Source organism: Sphaeramia orbicularis, chromosome 4 (genome assembly GCF_902148855.1).
Source record: "Sphaeramia orbicularis chromosome 4, fSphaOr1.1, whole genome shotgun sequence".
Lineage (NCBI taxonomy): Eukaryota > Metazoa > Chordata > Actinopteri > Kurtiformes > Apogonidae > Sphaeramia > Sphaeramia orbicularis.
In genome coordinates this window covers 51,838,773-51,857,966 of record NC_043960.1, presented here as the reverse complement: position 1 = coordinate 51,857,966, position 19,194 = coordinate 51,838,773, and the positions used below count along the sequence as shown (strand labels likewise).

Here is a 19,194-nt window from a genome sequence, read left to right as displayed (position 1 = left end):
TGTACCATAAACTTGTCCATAAGTCCAATCAGATCCATCTGTGACTCAAAACAAGTCTGTTCAATTTTCTATTGTTTGTCTTTGGCTACATGTGATCTTTTAACAATAAAATCATTTTTTCCACTGATTTCAGCAAATTAGTGATGGAACTGCAAAAACCTGCAAACCTTTTCCATCAAAGTGTATGTTCTTGAATGTTACCATTGAGGATGCTATGGACTCTGGTTCTATCAGGTGGACCAGCCCACATTTCTACTGATTTTGAGTTGAGTAATCTCATCACATGCTTTGAGAACTTGTTTTTCAGTCTTGATATCTTTCTTTGTTCTTGTGCTCAAGTGAAACCACGCCATTAACCCATAAAGGCCCAGTTCTACTTTTGGTGACAGTTCCAAATATTTTCTTTATATTTAATTTTCTTATTTCCTTTGTATTTTGCATTTTTCAGTGTAAATTAAGTATTTTCCTATATTTAATTTACTGATCATGTAGATCTTTGTAAAAGCTCTGAATAAATTCAAAGGTTATTAAAAATAAGAAAAATGTGACTTGTTCAACAAAGTACGTCATTAACTGAACATAAACCCAGTGTGTCCATCCACTGTCACTGATCCAACTCCATGGGTTTTACTGGTGAATCAATGTTGTAGAAGATGACGGCGTTTCCATGTTCACTACAGAGCCTCTGAACGTCCAAATGGGTCACATCTGATGACCATGAAAAGATAAACTGTATTTTACACCAATTATTTACATGTATTGATAGGATTAGGGGATCAACAGTTATTAAACGCTTACTTCAAGAGATGGTTTTGGTCAATTGTGGATGTTTGGGTCTTTGTGGGTTAATGTTTCCTGTTGTCCTTTCTAGATTTTCCTTAAATTTAGTGGCGGACCTCTGATAACAATTCATCATTGGGAATTTAAAATGTCAGAAAATGAAGAATGATTGAATGTTTGCAGTTCTAGTCAGTGGACAGTAATTGAGCACCAAACACTGAGTTCGGTTAATGCAGATTTTTGCTTCTATAATGTTATTGTCATCTCCATCTTCTCTCTAAACCAGGGGTGTCAAACTCTCTTTAGTTCAGGCGCATTAAGCCAAATTTGATCTAAAGTGAGCCGGACCAGTGAAATAAGAACATAATAATATAGAAATAATGTCAACTCCAAACTTTCCTCATGTTTTAGTGCAAAAAAAGTAAAATTATGTGATAAAAATGTTTACATCTACCAACTATCCTTTAAAACAATGTGAATAAAATGAACTAAAATTTCTGAAGAAAACTAAGAGCAATTTAACATTATGTCTCAGTTTATCATTTACACATGTAAATTACAACTTAAACATCACAGTGGATCAACAAATACACAAAACATTTAATAACAGGCAGAATATTAGTTAACTTGCACTTCAGACATTTCAAAGTGTTTAATTTGTTCAGGTTATTCGCATTTTTGTGAAATGATAGTTTTAGTGTAAATAGTGAAATGACATGAAAATGTTTACATTTTTGAGAAAAATTTGGAGTTGTGAGTATTTATAGGTTATTATGATAGTATTTTACTGATCCGACCCACTTCAGATTAAATTGGTCTGTATGTGGAACCTGAACTAATATGACTAATATCTTCAGTGTTATTTGCATTTCACAAATTCATCCCACAGGCCAGACTGGACTCTTTGGTGGGCCAGATTTGGCCCCCGGGCCACACATTTGTGACCTCTGCTCTAAACTGATGATAAACTTTATTTCAAACATAAGTAGGAATAAGATACAAGAGGGGAACAAAAGGCAAAGAGAAATGACAAATTTAAACCTAACACTCCAGAATACTGAAAGAAGCCAAAAAACTGCGCATACACCTGCAATGGTTCAGGCTAAAGGAAAACTGTTTTTGTTTTCCCAGAATACCAATCTCCCAAGGTTTGAACCAGTTTAGTTTTGTTTAAAGCTGTACAGAAACATTTAACAGTTTATATAAGATGTGTTTTAATATTACATGTGAATACAGGAAATATTTATTCATCATTTGATTTCAAGCATCAAGTAACAGCTGAACAAATGCACACTTTACACTGAACACATTCAGACCATGTCGAGTTGATTCTTTGATGTAGAAAGACTCAGCTCCTCAGGAACAACATGGGGAAGGCCAAGGCCCTGTGTCTGATCAGATGTAAGTCTTTAAAAAAAAAAAAAAAACTTTTTTTTTTGTTTTTTTTTTTACAAAATGTGCGTCTCAGTTTTCAAGATGCAGGAACCTTCATGAGGGGAAACTTTTCCTTGAGTTTAGCGAGCTTTTGCTTTTCTGAGTTGGCCTTCCTGGTTTTGTCCCGGAGGTGCTTCTCCAGACGCAACCTGCAGGACGAGGGAATTTGCAATGTGTTAAAGAAGTGGAATGAAGGCTTGAAACGTACACCTATCGCATGTTTCTGGTCTTACCTCATGTGTGGCTGGACAAAGTGTGGAGTGTAGAACGTCTTTCGCTTATACCTTTTATTCATGTACCAAGGAATTGCATACTCTTTGAATCGATACCTGACAAGGAAGAAAAAGTCTATGTGAGAGAGACCACTTCCACACTTCATTTTCCACAACCCGGCTCTTAAGAGGAAACAATCAGAATACGAGTCACCTACAGAGGGTCAGTCAGCATAGAAATACAAACTGCACCAATCTTACCACCACTACACAAATGACAGATGATGTATTTGTTTGATGATTGGTGCCTAAAACTGATTTTGATTTGAATGTAGTCGAGGTGTATATTAGTATTTAGCTTCTGCCTAAGCCTATTCAGTCTCAACATAATTCACAATTGGTTGACTTGAAATTAGCCTCATGGTTTGTATTTTCTGTATTAAGGATGATGACTGAATCAACGGAAACCTCATACACACATCAGCCTCATAAAGGATATGACAGGCCTCCTGAAGTGCAGTCATTTGAACCCAATTTTTTTTAAAAAAGTGATAGGAGTCATTTCAAAACACGCATAATCAAAGGAACCAAGAAACCAAAAAAATATTGGTGATAAGCATTTGAGTGATGATGCTCATCCAAAAAGTGATTACTTTAGCTTGGAAATTGATCTAAAACACAGCTGATCAAATTCCCATTTAAAAGGGGTCATATTTATCTAAAACTCATTTTTGTTTGTCTTTGGTTCATTTTTTTGTGTATTTGGACCCTAATAGTTGATAAAGTTTTAATTTGAACCCTCCAGGTGCTGCAAACCTATCTTTATATTCATTTGAGCAAAAATCGAGTGGATTTCTACAACCTGTTTTAATTCCTTCTTAATTTGTTACGTCTGTAATTGTTTACGTCATGACATTTGCACATATAAGGTCCAGACTTCCGGCAAACATTTCTCAGAGTACGCCATAACTGTTTATCAGCAGCAGCGGTTGTAGTCCATACTGAAAGTATGTCCAAACTATGAACCGATTACCTAAAATGTTCAGTTGTTGGTTGAACGGGACAGAGCAGCACAGCCAATAACTTTGAGGGGTTTTGGCTTGTCATCTAACCTGGCAAAGTTCATATTAAAAATAAATAAATCACATCACAGAGTTAGCACTTTCAAGCACTTCAACTAAGATTCAGGTACTTTTCAGACCTTGAAAACACAACTTTGAAATTCAAGCATTTTCAAGGATTTCAAGCCCCTGTAACTGAGTGACATGGTGGCTCAGAGTTGTCATGTATCCTCCATGTTGTCATTACGTCATACAGGTTCCCCCACTATTAGAAACATGTATGCTAAGTTAATTGTCCTGTTGGTGCTTTGACCAACTGGTGTGAAGGTAGTATTTGTCCCATTGCTTATAGTGAACTAGGACAGGTCAAAAGCACAAAATCAGTTTCCCTACAGGGACAATAAAGGGAACTTTACATAAACAAATCATGATGAATGTATAGTGAAGACATCTGATGGAACTTACTGCTGTTGCTTTAAAAAAACAAAAGAACTCACTTAAAACCTACAGCCTCCCTGATCTCAAGAATCACTGAATTATGAAATTATCCAATTCTGCAACTACATCCTCCAAAATGTTGTACCCTGATCCTTTAAAAGGTTCAATCTGAGTACAAACATACACAGAGTCTTCATCCTCACCAATAGATGTATCCGAATAGGTTCCTCCTCCAGGCTCCGGGCCTGCCCTTCTCCTGACCCGTCTGCAACAGACGCAGTGCAGTTTCTCTCTCCGTTACCACCGTCTCCAGCCTGAACATTGACCGCTCAACCTGAGAGGTGAAAACACATTTACTTCTATTTCACCATGCCTAAATGAGTTGAAAAAATATTAAAGTGTGGTTAGATACAAGAGGCCAGAAACACAGACCTTCCTTAATCTTTCTGGACTTGGCATTTGAAGTCGTTGCCGCTTTGATTCCTGCTCCAGTGTGAGTAGCATGTTCTTTTCTTTTAACAGCACATACCTGACACAGGATGACAGCGTCACACATGGAGTAGATGCTCACACTGTAAACACTATATCTGTGTAACATTCACAGAGCTCACCAGAGTTTGTGTAAATCTTCATTACTTTTTGTTCTCAGTTGTTTAGCGGTCCATGGAGCACCTGAGATTAAGATTAACATATGATAAGATATGACTTTATCCATCCCACCGTGGGGAAACTGCAGTGTTCACAGCAGCAAAAATACAAAAAACAAAGTGTGGAAAGACAGGCAGAAACATTCCAGAGTGAAACAGGAAATAAAAGACAATCCTCTTTTTATATTACTTGTTCTGTACATATGCATATTATTTACATATGTATAATAATGATAATTTGCAGTCATGTTGAAACAACAGAAACAGACCATGACTGCTCTGACTTACCGAAAATTTAATAACAATTCCCTCTTGAACAAATCAAACTGATCTCATAACTTGCATCCAATCAAATGGAGCAAAAACATCTAGAAGACAACACTGTCTTGTTGGGGGTAAATGTGTTGATACTCCTCACCTGATTTGACGTTGGCCTCCCCCCAGTTCTCTGGAAGGTCAAAGAACTCTTCCAGTCCTCTCCTGCTGATGGTGGTGTGCAGGCCTCGACACTGGCTCGCAGTGCTGGTGGGACTCGACCAAAATGGGGAAACAAGTGGTGACGTTTCTCTGATGTGAGCAAAATAAATACACATTTTACTTACTGCATTGCTTAGTTTATTTTTTTTAAACAGAGCTCTTCTTCGTGGCACAGTGTCAGCATTTTATGGTTTATTTTTATTTTATTTTTTTACAGTGGTCTTCTTTTCCGCTGTTCCCTTCAGGGGTCACCACAGCGTATCATCTTCCTCTATTTAACCCTATCATCTGCATCCTCTTCTCTCACACCAACTACCTTCATGTCCTCTTTCACTACATCCATAAATCTGAACTTTGGTCTTCCTCTAGACCCTCTTCCTGGCAGATCCAACCTCAGCATCCTTCTACCAATATATTCACTATCCCTACTCTGTACATGTCCAAACAATCTCTGTCTGGCCCCTCTGAATTTTTCTCCAAAACATCTAACATGTGCTGTTGTGGTCTTTCGAAACACAAGGAACCAAAATACTATGGAATGTGTAGTGACAATTATACATAGAATACATGCCATTTTTAGTCCAAAGCTGCAGAATTGTTTAACATAAAAGATGGTGAACACACTCATCAAAACACAGTGGAAATGATGACAAAATTAGTAGCTGTCTTCTGTGGGATGTCAGTGGGAAATTCAAAATGGGATGTTTAAAGTTGGAATAGAGGCAAAATGTGCTGATGTCAAATTCATTCTCCTTTCAGCAGAAACGGGGGCATTTGTAGTCAGAACACAAATGCTTTTCTAAATTAATCTAAGTTTAGTAGTGGGATAGCCTGTAATGACTTAAGTACATCGACATTTATCCGATATTCTGCCTAAAGTGTTATTTCAATTTAAAGTCACAAGTACAACAATTAAACTTTAAGGTGAATCAAATGCTGCGATCCCTCAATGTCAATGGACTACCTCCAAAAACAGCAAAAATTATAATCGAAAGCCCACTGGTTGTGTTTGCCATCTGTCGTTTTCGTAATGGATAATAATAACATTTCAAGACACAGCACCTTAAAAATCCGACGTTGTACGAACATTACTTAAGAACATTGGCAAACAGCTATGAGGACGTTCACACTAACATCGCTCTATCACCTGTTTTACATTGTGTATTATTTCCTTACCTGTAGAGCTGACAGTGATATTTGGTCACATTAACAGCCGAACGCTGAATGTTCGTCGCAGAAGATATCCTTAAGACATTTTGAAAACGCCTGCAAAGACTCAAAACGCGGCCTGCAGATGAGCACGCCGCCATGTTTAATAGTGCGTCTTGCCACATTACCCAACATGCACTACTTCTTCCCGTCCCTTACGACAAAAATATTTAATTTAAAGTTGTATTTCTTGATATTTTTATATTATTAAGAGGGAAAAACTACAATAAAAACTAATAAGTAAATACATTAATGGATAAAATAAAACTGACCTCATACATTGCCCTTACTAACTATGGCGATTTCAACTTCAAAGTCTCATAAACCAATCAGCTATCGCCTTGTTGGACTATCATCCCACAGTAGAAATGGTGGGCATGAGTGTTCTCAGGTCTGCTGCTGCTTTTGCAGCCAGACTGAGTCCTCTTAAATCTGGAAATACTGCGGCAAATTTACTCACTCGCACAGTTCCACGGACAGATAAAGGTGAGTAGCATATCCACAGTTTAAATAGTCTTGAGTGTAAATCCAGAGGGGGCCGTCTCATCTTATGACCTTGTGCCCGGTTTGTTAGCCTGCTAACATTAGCTAGCAGACAACGTTTGTCCTACTGTCAACAAAAAGGCACGAAACACGAGTGGGAATTTAATAGAAACATGGACCTGCTTACTTAATACCTAGTTACAGAGTAGGACCAGGTATACAATAAGTAACAATGTGCATTTAAAGTAAATATTGTTAATTTTAAATGAACCGATATATTGTCTATATCACGGTTGTCAATGTCCAAAAATGTCAATCCGGCCCATGCAAAGTACAAGTTTACTCAGAAGACATTAACTGTCAAGGATGTCAGAGTCTTGACAAGTTGTTGTTCATGAAGTTAAAAAAAAATGTGTGTCTATATATTTTACTTCCAGTTCCCAAATGTTTTGTGCCACAGTACATGTATAAATGATAAGCTGAGGCACAAAATTGTTGAAATTTACTTAGCTTTTTATTCACATTTTCGTAATTACATTTTCATGATGTAATTTCACTTAAAAACATACTTAAAACAGAGGGGACAAAAGGTGTTTGCATTATTTGCTATTATTATTATTGTTCATGTTATTTTATTTGTCTGGCCCACATAAGATCAAATTGAGCTGTGTGTGGCCTTTGAACTAAAATGAGTTTGACATCATTGATTTTTATAATTGACAGACAAAAGCAGCCCATTATCTATAAATTGAAGCAGAAGTGAAATTATGCACGTTCTACCATGTTCACAGCACTCTGCATTATGCAGTATGAGACAAATAAATAAATGCATTTATGCAGAGTTTTACCGGCTCCTGTTCTCTCTTCAGTAAAGCAATTAAAATATTCAAGCTTTTTGCACTATATCTTATATTTTATAGTATAATTATCGGAACATTATGAAACTGGAGTATTGTCAGAAGTATACTGTTTGGTGAAATCCAGATTTATTTGGCGACCCAAATAAAATTCCCCTGTGACCCACTTGTGTATCACAACAAAGTCTTTGGGAAATGAATTTTATCTGCCACACTCATAAAGGTTGACAAGAGGAATCTGTTAAGGATTGTACATCATTATAACTAACTATTTTTTGTTGACTTTTTAACACCAGGAAATGTGGGAATGATATTGTCAGAACCGCAAACAAAAACCCTCTCTTGGATTTTAAAATTTCAAAACCTGGTCAGTACTTTGCCCAACTTTAAATAACTTTAATCACAGGATCATAACAGCAGCTCTTGTGTTTTGCAGTTGCCGTCCGTTGGGGCCATGGAAAGAAATTGTTTGTCGTCAAACCCTCTGACTACTATGACAGGAGGTTTCTGAGCCTACTGGTGAGCACTGAAGCCTCATTTAAGTAATTGTCAAAGTCTTCACAAGCCAAGTAACTCACTCATGCACACACAGGGATGGGTGCTGAACCCTGGTACTAAATGGGCGAGGGCCAAATTATTAGACAAGTATCAATAAGCACAGATGTTATCAGTTTTCCTTATGATACCGGGCAAAGAAAAATAGACAGAAAAAGAAAAATCAAAAAGTTCTTTGGCTATTTTTTCTCACCAACTCTATTTCTGACTGACATTTGCCTGTTATACATTTTTGTGATTTTTAGCATAAAACTGAAGGCAGGACTGTCAGTATTGTCAGTGAGAGTGTATAGTAAAGTAGTCGAATTTCTTTAAATTACTCATGTGACTTTATTTTGGATGGTTTCGACTGCCAGGTCATTTCATCCACAAAATTTTTATTCTTATTTTCTTTGCAGCAATACTATGTCCTGCTGACGGGCATCCCAGTGGCTGTCTTTGTCACATGTGTGAATATATTTATTGGTAAGTAAGATTTTTAGGGACGCATTTAATAATATTATGTTTTTAAATGTTTGAGTCTTTATTGATTCAAAGAGAATGTGATGAAAGACTGAATGACTTTAAAGTAGCAACTGATTCTATATTTATAATGATGTCTATGTTAAAGAAATAACCAGACAATAACATTATCATCGACTATCAGCAAAATATCATTGTAAATATTAGAATCAGAATTGGCAATAAATTTTGCCATTGGTGCATCCCTAGACTTTCTTCTGTGTGTCTCTCAGTCACAACTAAATACTCAATTGAATATATCAATCAAAAGTAGTCACTTCTCAAGTGTTAACATCATTGTAATTGTTTGGCAAAGGTGAGGCAGAGCTGGCAGAAATCCCTGAAGGTTATGAACCCGAGCACTGGGAGTACTACAAGGTATGTAACTAGCTTTTAGCCTAAATTAATTTCCTGATAAGTTAATGTGTCACAACCCTGGTTAGTTAAAGGGTAGTCACGAGTGTATGTAATCTTGTATGCAGTAATAAAACCATTACCAAGAAAAATACAAAAAGCACTGACATTTCAAGAAAAAGGTCTGCATTTAAAACGTGAAAGTATATAGGGATCTGCAAACTACACTTAAGCTGCATATGACTTTCACCACCAATTTTTCATCCGATCTGTAAAACCAGAGTGATTGCCTAAGTATCATCAATCCGTTCATCTTTCCGTGATTACGCACCTGAATCACTTCCTTCATGGTGAGCAACTTCAAAGTGTACTCCATCACAAGCCATCTGTTTGTTTACATACCAAACTAAAACCAAACTGTCACTCGGGCCTTTTTGGAATTCCATGCAGCAGCAGCAGCCAGGAGCAATGAAGCTGTTTCCATATTTGTTGCTGCTGCGGCTGCATGGAATTCCCATTCACACAATGCAGTTTGCAATAAAATTTCCGAAAAGGCCTGAGTGACATATCGGTTTGGGATGTAAACAAATGGCCTGCTCGTGGTGGAGTACACTTTGAAGTTGTTCATTGCGAGGGAAGTGATTCAGGTGCGTTTGTGATACTTAGACTATGACTCGGGTTTTACAGATTTGATAAAAAATTGGTGACGAAAGTCATATACAGCTTTCAAGTATGAAAAGTCAGACTATTGATTTTACACTGTCTCTGTTCATTTTAATGGACATAGTATTGTCCATTTGGTCTCTGTTTCACTATTTTATCTGATATTTTAGATCCATTTTACTGCAGCATTCATGTGTGTTGCATTTTACTACTGTACATGTTTGAGGTTGAACTATTTTATACATTGTGGGTAGTTTAGTTTACAACAGTCTATGCAAGTCAGTGTTTCATGAGTTCAGAGAAACAGGCCTGTACAGCTTTGTAACAATACATTTTAAAAATTTGTATGAATACCAATTTCCTATTTTTCTCTTTATATTTCATTTTTCACTCTTTTGTGGTTTTTCTCCGTTTTTTTCTCTGCACTTGCTTGTTGTATGTTGCCGGTGTTAACTGTGAAATTTCCCCATAGTGGGATAAATAAAGTCATATTTTATAGTTAGTCCAAGAGGGTTTTTCAAGAGTTAATTTAGTTTAAGAAGCAAGAGACTAGATGCCTCTACAGGGCAATATGGATAAGCATAGTATAATCTTGGTCACCTCTCTACTGGCGTCCAAGTCTTAAATGTTAAATTTGTAATTGATTTGTACTCTGCCTGTATGTGCAGTATGTAAATACTGTTTTAAATATTGTAATTATTAGCACTGTTGTTGGTTTTACCAAGTGTTGCTGTACTGGAAATAGACTGAATCCATTTTGCTGAATAATCTGTGCTAATAAGACATTTTCTCTTTTGGCAGAGCTTGGTTCCATTAGTGACCAAGTATTGATACTGGGCTTCGTAACAGAAATTACTGTTTGTGGAGCGACAACTGTTAAAAAACTTTAAACACTGTACCTAAAATTACCTACTTTTTACAGTTTCATGTTTAGTTTCAGATTTGTGGATTAACTTTGACATTTTAAAAAATTTATTTAACCTTTATTTAACCAGGAAAAAAGCTCATTGAGATTAAACATTTTTAAAGAGCGTCTTGGCCAAGATGGCAGCAGAACTTACACAACATAGAAATCACAGCCATACATCCACACTAAAAATAAACATAAAACACAATAAAAGTCAGTTTTAAAACCATACATAAATCACTAAACTATGCCATAATTATTAATTAATAATTATGACACATTATGACATAACGTTGACATAATGGTCAATGAAAAAAAAAATCTAGGTATTTGTTGCTTTAAATATGCAGTTTAGCAGTTTTCCAGTTTATAGTCAGACTTGGTTTCTTATTATATTTACTTTTCCCTGATCCAGATTATCACCAATGAAAAAAGCTACAATTGAGCATTTGGATAAACCTTACCACTTTTTGTCTTTAAGAATATGTTTGTGTTGTGTTTTTTGATCTTATCACAGCACCCAATCACCAGGTGGATTTCACGGAATTTGTACGATTCCCCAGTGAAGGATTATGAGAAGATGATGGCTGCCATCCAAATTGAGAAAGAGAAGGCCGACATGAGGTGTGTTGTGTTGTAGACCTATCAGTCTTGATTCAATAAGACAAGAGTGACTTTGGGCATCAATGAGCTACTAGACCATGTTATCCCGTTACTTTTTTTATTCATCCATGTCTCTGTTGTCAACAGACTGATGAAGCTGGAGGTGCGTCGACAGATGAGGCAGAAGGGAGATGGACCCTGGTTTCAGGTGGAGACTCTTGACAAAGAGCTGGTCGACAACAGCAACAAATCCACACCTGACATTTAAACACCCAGCAATCTCACTGTTTGTACATTTTTTCTTCATGCGTAAATAAAATATCTACATGTACTCTGACTCTTTTTTCCTCTTTGCTTTTTTACTTGTTTGAAGTTGCATAAATCTGAATTAAGGATTTTTATATTTTCTGTGTAAAATTGTATAAATTTGACACTCTTGTTCTTTACCACTAAGAGAGGGGCAGTGCACAATTTGAAGGGTGAATTTCAATTTTTAGATTTTTACAAATTTTTTGAAAAGATTGAAAGTTAATCCCTGTGTAGGCAAGGTATCAGTGGGCAGGAGGGGCAAAGTGTTGTACGATTGGGTGGGGGTGTTAGTAAGCTCCGCCTACTTTTTCCCTTGTTCATCTTTAGTTTTGTTCCTGTCATTTAGTCTGTCTTCCCTAATCTGAGTCCTCACTGGCTATGTTGACTCATTTTGTAAATATACTGTTTCCCTGGCTTGTTTCATAAAGTAAGTTCATAACATTAGTAAAACTCATTTGAGTTAGTTTGACTATCAGTTGATTTGGTATCATGAAGTAAATTCAATATAGTGTGATTACTCTGGCAATTATTTTGTTTGGCCATGTTGTACGGTTCTTTGTTATCTGATGATTCTATGTACTCAAAATAAAACTAAACTACTTATTAATGCTGTAAAACTACTTTATGAGAAAGTGAATCCATTGACTTGAGTCATACAAGCCTAATCCTGGCTGGTGTTTAAACCCAGTATATTGAACAACCCAAGGGGATACCCACATGGTGCAAAGGTATTTGCTTTGACCGTATGAACTCAATTTTCATGCAACTGCAGTCTGTTTACTTTTTGTGGTGGTAGTGCCAGAGGTTTTAGAAGTGTTCACATCACTTCTTTAAAATAGTCCGTCAGTTTTAAGATATATTGTTAAAGTTCACTTTACTGCTGCAGTTGTGTGCGTCACATTGACTGCTTTTTATAGTTAATTTGAACAACTTTACAGTATTTGAGTAACTCCTGTCAAATGTTGTGACAAATTTCTAGTAAATAAGCCATATGAAGTGTTACTTGACCGTTAAGAGTGAGATTACTTTGTCAACAAGAAAAGCACTCGGAGAGCACAGACCTCCACCAAGGCTGATCAGTGGGGCCCCCCCCACCCCTGAGCACCACCAAAATTTAATCATTTCTTCCTTGTGCCAGTATCAGCATTTCCTGAAAATTTCATGAAAATCCGTTCATAACTTTTTGAGTTATCTTGCTAACAAACAAACAAACAAACACACACACACACAAAGCAAAGCAATCACAATACCTCCTGGCGGAGGTAAAGATCAAGCTAAAGTCTGATTCATGCCTACATATGGAAGTTGCCCAGATCTAAATTGAAAACCTCAGGTTCTGTGTGGTGTGTGCTATTCCCATTATGGGAAAAGTTAAAATACTAGTGAAAAGATTTTGGTTTTAGTACAAATTTAAATGTAGTACAAGATACTCAGTTTGCATTTGTTAGTACTTTGGCTGTATAGAAGTCAGCCCATATACATGAATGTTGAGTGGGTCGTCCAATAACCGAAGGGTTGGCATTGGTTTGAATCTCACTCTGTCCTAGTCATGTGCTGTTGTGTCCTTGGGAAAGACACTTAACCCTCCTTGCCTCCAGTGCAGCTACTCACACTGGTGTATGAATGTGTATTAATGTTTGGTAGTGGTTGGTGTTTGGTAGGTGCGGATTGGCAGTCATGCTTCAGTCAGTCTGCCCCAGGGCAGCTGTGGCTACATATGTAGTTTATCGCCGCCAGAGTGTGAATGTGAGAGTGAGTGAATAATGGATCCTCTGTAAATGCTTTGAGTATGCGTTCATAGAAAAGCACTATATAAATCTAATCCATTATTATCACACAATGTTATTTTGTTTGGAAGTAGTGTACATCATTAAAAAAATGTACAAATCTTAAATGTTTTCTTTATTGTAGTTGTATAATTTCATTAATGCACCAAACATTGCATTATTGTAGTGGAAATGCAAAGTTAAATAGTTAAATAAACTAATCACAAATAGGCTACAGCCCCCTCATGGTAAAATGTAGATGGGTATAAATATTTTTTTTATGGCTCCTGTCACATTTTCCCCTTCTTTTTCGAGTCGAAAATGGCTCTTTAGATTGTAAAGCTTGCAGATCCCTGGTCTATAGTGAGGATGTATTTACCACAATTTGTTTCACTTGAAATTTGCAATTAGAGGTATCGTCCAGCAGGGGGCAGATGTGCAGATAAGACGATTGTTTGCTGGACAAAGGGCCTCTGACAGACTACTGCTACAGAAATCACATAAATAATAATAATAGATTAGACTTCTATAGCGCTTTTCAAGGCACTCAAAGCGCTTTGCATGTTGATTTGTGAATTCCACATTTTTTTGCATACTATCATACGCACACATTGCATCTGAGCCTGCGAATTAATACACAAGACAGTTATTTTACCGTCAGTTAATTCTGAAGGGCTTATTATTTGCACAAGGATACCTATTCTGAAGATTTTCTGATAAGTCGGAATTAAATTAAAAGGTTTTTCCTGCATTCTGGAGAGGAAAACATGCTGTAGTAAGTGTGGGAGGCTTTATGAATCACCCTCAGAGGAGGTGGGAGGGGCCCTTCTGGTAAAATACCCCAGTGCAGAGACGCGTCAGACCAGTCAACAGTAGCAATGTAGGGTCAATTCTGCGCAGATCAAGGCATCTGCACGAAAAAAAATAAAACAAAAAAACAACACAAAACAAACAAAAGAGCAACATTAGCTTTTACGCACATAGCTTAACCACCGGGGCAACAGCAGCGGCGGCCTCCACCCCTCTGTCATTTATTTTTATGTTTTTCAGCGTCACATCCCCCTGGCCGGAGGAATGTAGAGACGGAGTGCTTTAAAAATAGCATCCTCTCTTCTGACAGCGCTGCTCCGGTGGCTCCGCTCCACTGTGGTGCGAGAAGCAGGAATGCGAAGATGGCTACAGACCTGGGAGAGCTGCTGGTCCCGTACATGCCCACCATCAGAGTCCCCAGAACAGGAGACAGGGTTTACAAGAGCGAGTGTGCCTTCTCCTTCGACTCCCCCGTAAGTCACCGTGTCCTCTCCGTCTGGACCGTGTGTCAGCGGATCCGCGAGCGTGTTGTTGGGGGGTGTAATGAGCGTCGCGAGCTGCCGTGACAGTCTGGTTCGGCTCGGCTCTGCTTATCAACACACGTGAATCTTGTTGTATTTACCTGGGGTGTGTACAGAGAGAGTGGGCGAAAAAAAAGAGGAGACACATCACCATGGCCACCATCCCCGTGAACTTGACGAGAAATAAATAATTAAATGTTGTTTACATCTCACGAGAGGGATGGAGGGCTCTTCCTTTATGCGCGCGGCCCAGGTCTGGCCACTTGACCGCCTCTAACGGGCTAATTAACCCGTAAACATGCTAACTAACACACCTGCTAAAGCTTCAGGGGCAAGTAGAACAGCTGTCTGCTTGTCTGCAGTCTCATTTAGGTATTTTTTTTGTATATATATAAAGAATGCGATACTCTGGCACGTAACTGTTTCTTTCATGGTAGTGTAAAAACACCGTGCTTTTAGCTATGTTTTTTTCTTTTTCTTTTCTACCTCTTAGCTTTAACTTTAAGCTAGTCGTTTTCGGGTGTGACGCGCATGACTAATTAATGCAGCTGTGAAATGTAATAATTACCCTTTTTTTTGTGTGTTGACTTAAGTAAATTCCCAAACTCCACAGTATGTGAGTTGTTCTGCATTCAAAAACCCACAACTATTTTTGTTACAACTTCCAAATGATTTTTTTTGTCTTTCCTAAGTGATTTATCACCATTTATTATAATCTTATCCTCTGCATTTGGCATTTTTCAGGGTAAGTCAGGTATTTTCCTCTATTTAATTAACTGATCTTGGAGATTTTCATGAAAGCCAAAAGTTTATAAATTCAAAGGTTATTATATCAGAACAGTGGAAACTGAAGTGACTTTTTTAGCTAAATATATAATTTGCTAAACATAACCCAACTGTGTCCATCCACTGTTATTGATCAAACTCCATGTGTTTTACTGGTCAGTCAATGTTGTAGAAGATGATGGTGTTTCCACGTTCACTATGGAGCCTCTGAACGTCCAAATGGGTCATATCTGATGACCATGAAAAGACGACAAATTGCATTTAAGAACAATAATTTACATGGATTGATAGGATTAGTGGATCAACAGTTATTAAACAGTTTAGATCAGTAGATGATTTTGGTCGGCGGTAGATGTTTTGGTCTTTATGGGTTAAGCATTTAATTTGAGTTATGGTTGCTAACTGTTATGTCGGCACTGTTATGTAGAAAATTGAAGTGGAGCATCACAGAGATAATACAGCAGGGTGTCCCACTACCATTCTAAACCTTAGGTGGAGCACACAACCCATGTTTGGCAGCACCTATAAGCAAAACTTTTGGTTATTCATCATGTGCTCTAGCTTTTCCTAATTTTAGCACAAAGATGTGGTGATGATGGTTTAAAATGTGAAATTTATATGGACTCTTTCTTCTGTTATGAACCTCAAACACCCAGCATATGTGCCTATATCATACACAAAGTTGGTAAAAAAAAGTTTTACAATTCCAACAGCACCAAAACCATCTGACAATCTCAGGAAAATCTTGTGTGTTTGTAGAATAGTTTTTAATATCACAGCAAAAGAGTTGGATAAAATGCCATCCATTCTTGTCTTTTGGGAAGTTTACTCCTAAACATTCTGCCATACAATCAAAATACATTTTTCTCCTGAAACCATTTTTAAAGGTGACTCAGCTGTCTGGAGTTCATCATGTTGGCCTGAGGACTGGTTTATTTTTATCTTTGCACTGTTGAGGCTCATATGTCACTTTGGGCCACTTAAAGGTTTATCACATGGGTTTGTAAGGCCTACACTGAGTGCACATTTAGGTTAGTTTTGAAGGGGGTTTCTGTCACTGAATTTTGGCCTCTGACACGTGTCAGGTCCAGTACGGTGATCTGTCAAAATTGAAAAGACCTGAAGGAGTTTTGAAGTGCGATCCACTGGTCACAGACAGACTGAACCCTTTGTGTACTGTAATGGGCTGTTTGAGTAAACCAACCTTAGGCTAAGCAGCAGTTTTGCAAGGAATAAGCATACAGTGTTGATTATATTAAATAGAATGCAAGAATATTCTTAAGTTTAAAATAAACAAATATTGACTGAACACTAATGGCATTCCAGTAATAACCAGGCTCTTCTGTAGGAGGCATATTCTCAACAGAAATGAGAATTACTGTATTTTCTGTACAAGAGAGTTCCAACAGATATTTGGCTCTTTGACAAGGTACAAAAAAAAGACTATTTACCAGGAAAGCCACTCTGAAAATCACTGGCACATTTCTCTTGCCCAACATGTGGTGTTGCATTTTTCTTGCTGGTGCTGTGCTGTGAGGCCAAAATACGCTTCATCACATTCATGGGATTTCATGCTTGAATATTTTGCTTTGATGCTTTTAAAATCAGTCTTCTTTTACTGATCTATTATAGTCCAGTTACGTGCGCAGCTCCAAAAGCAGAAGCAGCTTTTTGTATTAGTTGCTGTTTATGTACAGTGTTTCTGTTTGTTGTTTTTGTCTGCAGGAGTCTGAAGGAGGCCTGTATGTGTGTATGAACACATTCCTGGGCTTTGGAAGAGAACATGTGGAGAGGCATTATCGCAAAACAGGACAGAGTGTTTACATGCACCTCAAACGACACATCAAAGAAGTAAGTGTTCCTTGTGTTGCTGTATTTGATTTGGAAATATTTTTTTTTACTGGATTACTACAAGTAGAGGTGCTTGTATAGCACATCTTATTTCTTTGATATGTATGTATCTTTTTTATGTATCCATAATTTAGTATTCATAATCTACAATATAAGAATAAGAAACATACATGATCAAATTGTATATCAATAATTAATTAATATAACAGGATTTTATTGAGGATTCAGGGGCACTGATATGCTGTGGGTGGGATCGGGGATCATGTGGGCAAGTTTGGTGTTAATTGACTACATCATTTTAACATAATTTTGAATTTTGTCATTGCCATATTTAAAAAAGACACAGGTTGTAAGTTTTCACATAATAGCTGTAAGGAAGCAAATGAAAAATGAGTTGTGTTTCTAGGAATAGGGATTATTTAATCCCTTGTGTAATTCCTCACAGGGATGTTTTTTAAAATTTCAGTAGCATCATTAGTGTGTCTGAGTATTGAAGCTTCAACACATTTTTGCTGTGTGTTGAAGGTGTAAGTACAGCAGGTTCAGTTTCTGCTCCTGTGACTGATGCTGCACAAGTATGCAAAAGTATGCTGACTGACCTGGATTACTGGCATCATGGTGCATTCATTTTCAACATGGAATATAATTGTTTACCCATGAAAATTGGCTCTAACTGATGTTTTGTGATCTTCATGCAAGGACCTGTTTTCACAGTTTCAACCTTACACTCCTCTGTTCCTAGCTATGTTAAAGTCAACACTAAGAATAATCTATAATGTCCTTAAATGCATGATTTTATTCATGTTATTTCTGTTAGTGGATGAGGCAACAGCAATTACAAAGTCTTACAGTCTGGTGCAGTCCAAAACTCATTCAACAAGTCTCATGTGTGCAAGTTGCAGGAGAACAACAAAGGCCTTTACTGCCTTGTTTTCTCAGAGGCTCTAATTACCCCCAGATAAGCTTTGCTTTGTAAAGAGCTGCTGTCTCCATGCCTTGATCTGGCCAGAAACAGCTGCTGACACTCTGGGGTCTCCTGTGAGTCCACTTGGTTTGCAGTGTGTCAGCATTCTTGTATTTTCTGTTTCTCTGTCTGCACTGACCTCCTGTCAGGCCTCTGAACACTGGAATGGGATTTGAGGTAGATCAACCTGGCACTGTGTTGTTTGTGAGTCACCAGGTTTTATATCAACTACTCAAGACTCAAAATGCTGATCAGTCGCTTAGGGCCAGATCTACCAAAGGTTTGCGTGTATAATAACATGTGCAAACTCACTGCACAAGCAAAAAATTGTACAAACTGATTTACTAACAGTGCGCACTAAGGGTTTCATCTTTCAAAGGTTCAAAATAGCACGTCTGCATCCGGTTAGTACATTTTCCGCAATGAATACGCAATATGGGACATTTACCTGCAATTGTGAGTGTGCTTGGAGGAGAAAATGTAAATAAATTAATTTGGCACAAGCAAATTGATTTATCAAACCTGAAAACAATTTTGCTCATTGAAACTGGACTATATTTGACACGTCTCAAAGGGAGTTGCAAATGGTTTGTATGCGTAATTGCACACACATGGCTGTGGTTATTGTTGCAAGAAGGAGACATCGAAACGATGAAACAAGATACAGACAACACATTTTTCACCCTTGTGTGAACATTTTTGGAATGAATGAGGAAACGGTCATTAAAACATAATGCCATTTCCAGCCTTGTCATTTTAGACCTGTTGGAAGAAGTCAGAGCAGGTTTGGAGCCACTCAACTGCACCTGCTCCTCAGTGCTGGTCAGAGGCATCTCATCCACTGTGCCCCCACCTGTTTTATTTGCTGACATTCTGTTATACGCCAATTTTTCTTCTGATGTCTTGATATCTTCTTTTCACTTCATCCACTGTTCACATCATTTTACCAACAGCATTTACTTTTTCACAGACTGTCTCCCATACAGCATTCCCTTGTGCGATCGTG

The 19,194-nt window shown here is 37.6% G+C and overlaps 3 protein-coding genes across 4 annotated transcripts in view; 2 read left to right on the top strand and 1 right to left on the bottom strand.

Annotated features, from left to right (window-relative positions):
* Positions 1 to 1,924: 1,924 nt before the first annotated feature.
* Positions 1,925 to 6,388, bottom strand: mrpl47 (mitochondrial ribosomal protein L47). Its single transcript, XM_030132630.1, has 7 exons — positions 6,226 to 6,388; positions 4,991 to 5,139; positions 4,537 to 4,597; positions 4,358 to 4,454; positions 4,129 to 4,259; positions 2,448 to 2,543; positions 1,925 to 2,363 (listed from the first exon to the last, which is right to left on the bottom strand). The coding sequence occupies exons 1-7, from the start codon at positions 6,381 to 6,383 to the stop codon at positions 2,252 to 2,254; spliced, it is 804 nt and encodes a 267-aa protein (XP_029988490.1). The 5' UTR covers positions 6,384 to 6,388; the 3' UTR covers positions 1,925 to 2,251.
* Positions 6,389 to 6,590: 202 nt separating this feature from the next.
* On the top strand, positions 6,591 to 11,518 carry ndufb5 (NADH:ubiquinone oxidoreductase subunit B5). The gene is made up of 6 exons (XM_030132631.1): positions 6,591 to 6,744; positions 8,035 to 8,117; positions 8,552 to 8,618; positions 8,971 to 9,032; positions 11,096 to 11,202; positions 11,329 to 11,518. Exons 1-6 carry the CDS (start codon positions 6,627 to 6,629, stop codon positions 11,447 to 11,449), a joined length of 558 nt encoding a protein of 185 aa, XP_029988491.1. The 5' UTR covers positions 6,591 to 6,626; the 3' UTR covers positions 11,450 to 11,518.
* Positions 11,519 to 14,172: 2,654 nt separating this feature from the next.
* Positions 14,173 to 19,194, top strand: part of usp13 (ubiquitin specific peptidase 13) — a 52,409-nt gene continuing 47,387 nt past the window's right edge. The window contains exons 1-2 of one of the 2 annotated variants that reach the window (XM_030132622.1): positions 14,173 to 14,539; positions 17,099 to 17,224. In XM_030132622.1, coding sequence (XP_029988482.1) covers positions 14,429 to 14,539; positions 17,099 to 17,224 — 237 coding nt within the window. In that variant the 5' untranslated portion in view covers positions 14,173 to 14,428. The remainder of the gene's footprint in view (positions 14,540 to 17,098; positions 17,225 to 19,194) is intronic. The other variant, XM_030132621.1, reaches the window with a different exon arrangement.

Excerpts from the sequence above, each read along its gene's own strand:
- mrpl47 (XM_030132630.1), bottom strand. The coding sequence starts at position 6,383 with ATGTGGCAAGACGCACTATTAAACATGGCGGCGTGCTCATCTGCAGGC. Across the intron at positions 2,544-4,128 it reads CTATTCGGATACATCTATTG|GTATCGATTCAAAGAGTATG; the intron begins GTGAGGATGAAG and ends CTTCCTTGTCAG. Across the intron at positions 2,364-2,447 it reads TTTGTCCAGCCACACATGAG|GTTGCGTCTGGAGAAGCACC; the intron begins GTAAGACCAGAA and ends CTCGTCCTGCAG.
- ndufb5 (XM_030132631.1), top strand. The coding sequence starts at position 6,627 with ATGGTGGGCATGAGTGTTCTCAGGTCTGCTGCTGCTTTTGCAGCCAGA. Across the intron at positions 6,745-8,034 it reads AGTTCCACGGACAGATAAAG|TTGCCGTCCGTTGGGGCCAT; the intron begins GTGAGTAGCATA and ends TGTGTTTTGCAG. Across the intron at positions 11,203-11,328 it reads AAAGAGAAGGCCGACATGAG|ACTGATGAAGCTGGAGGTGC; the intron begins GTGTGTTGTGTT and ends TGTTGTCAACAG.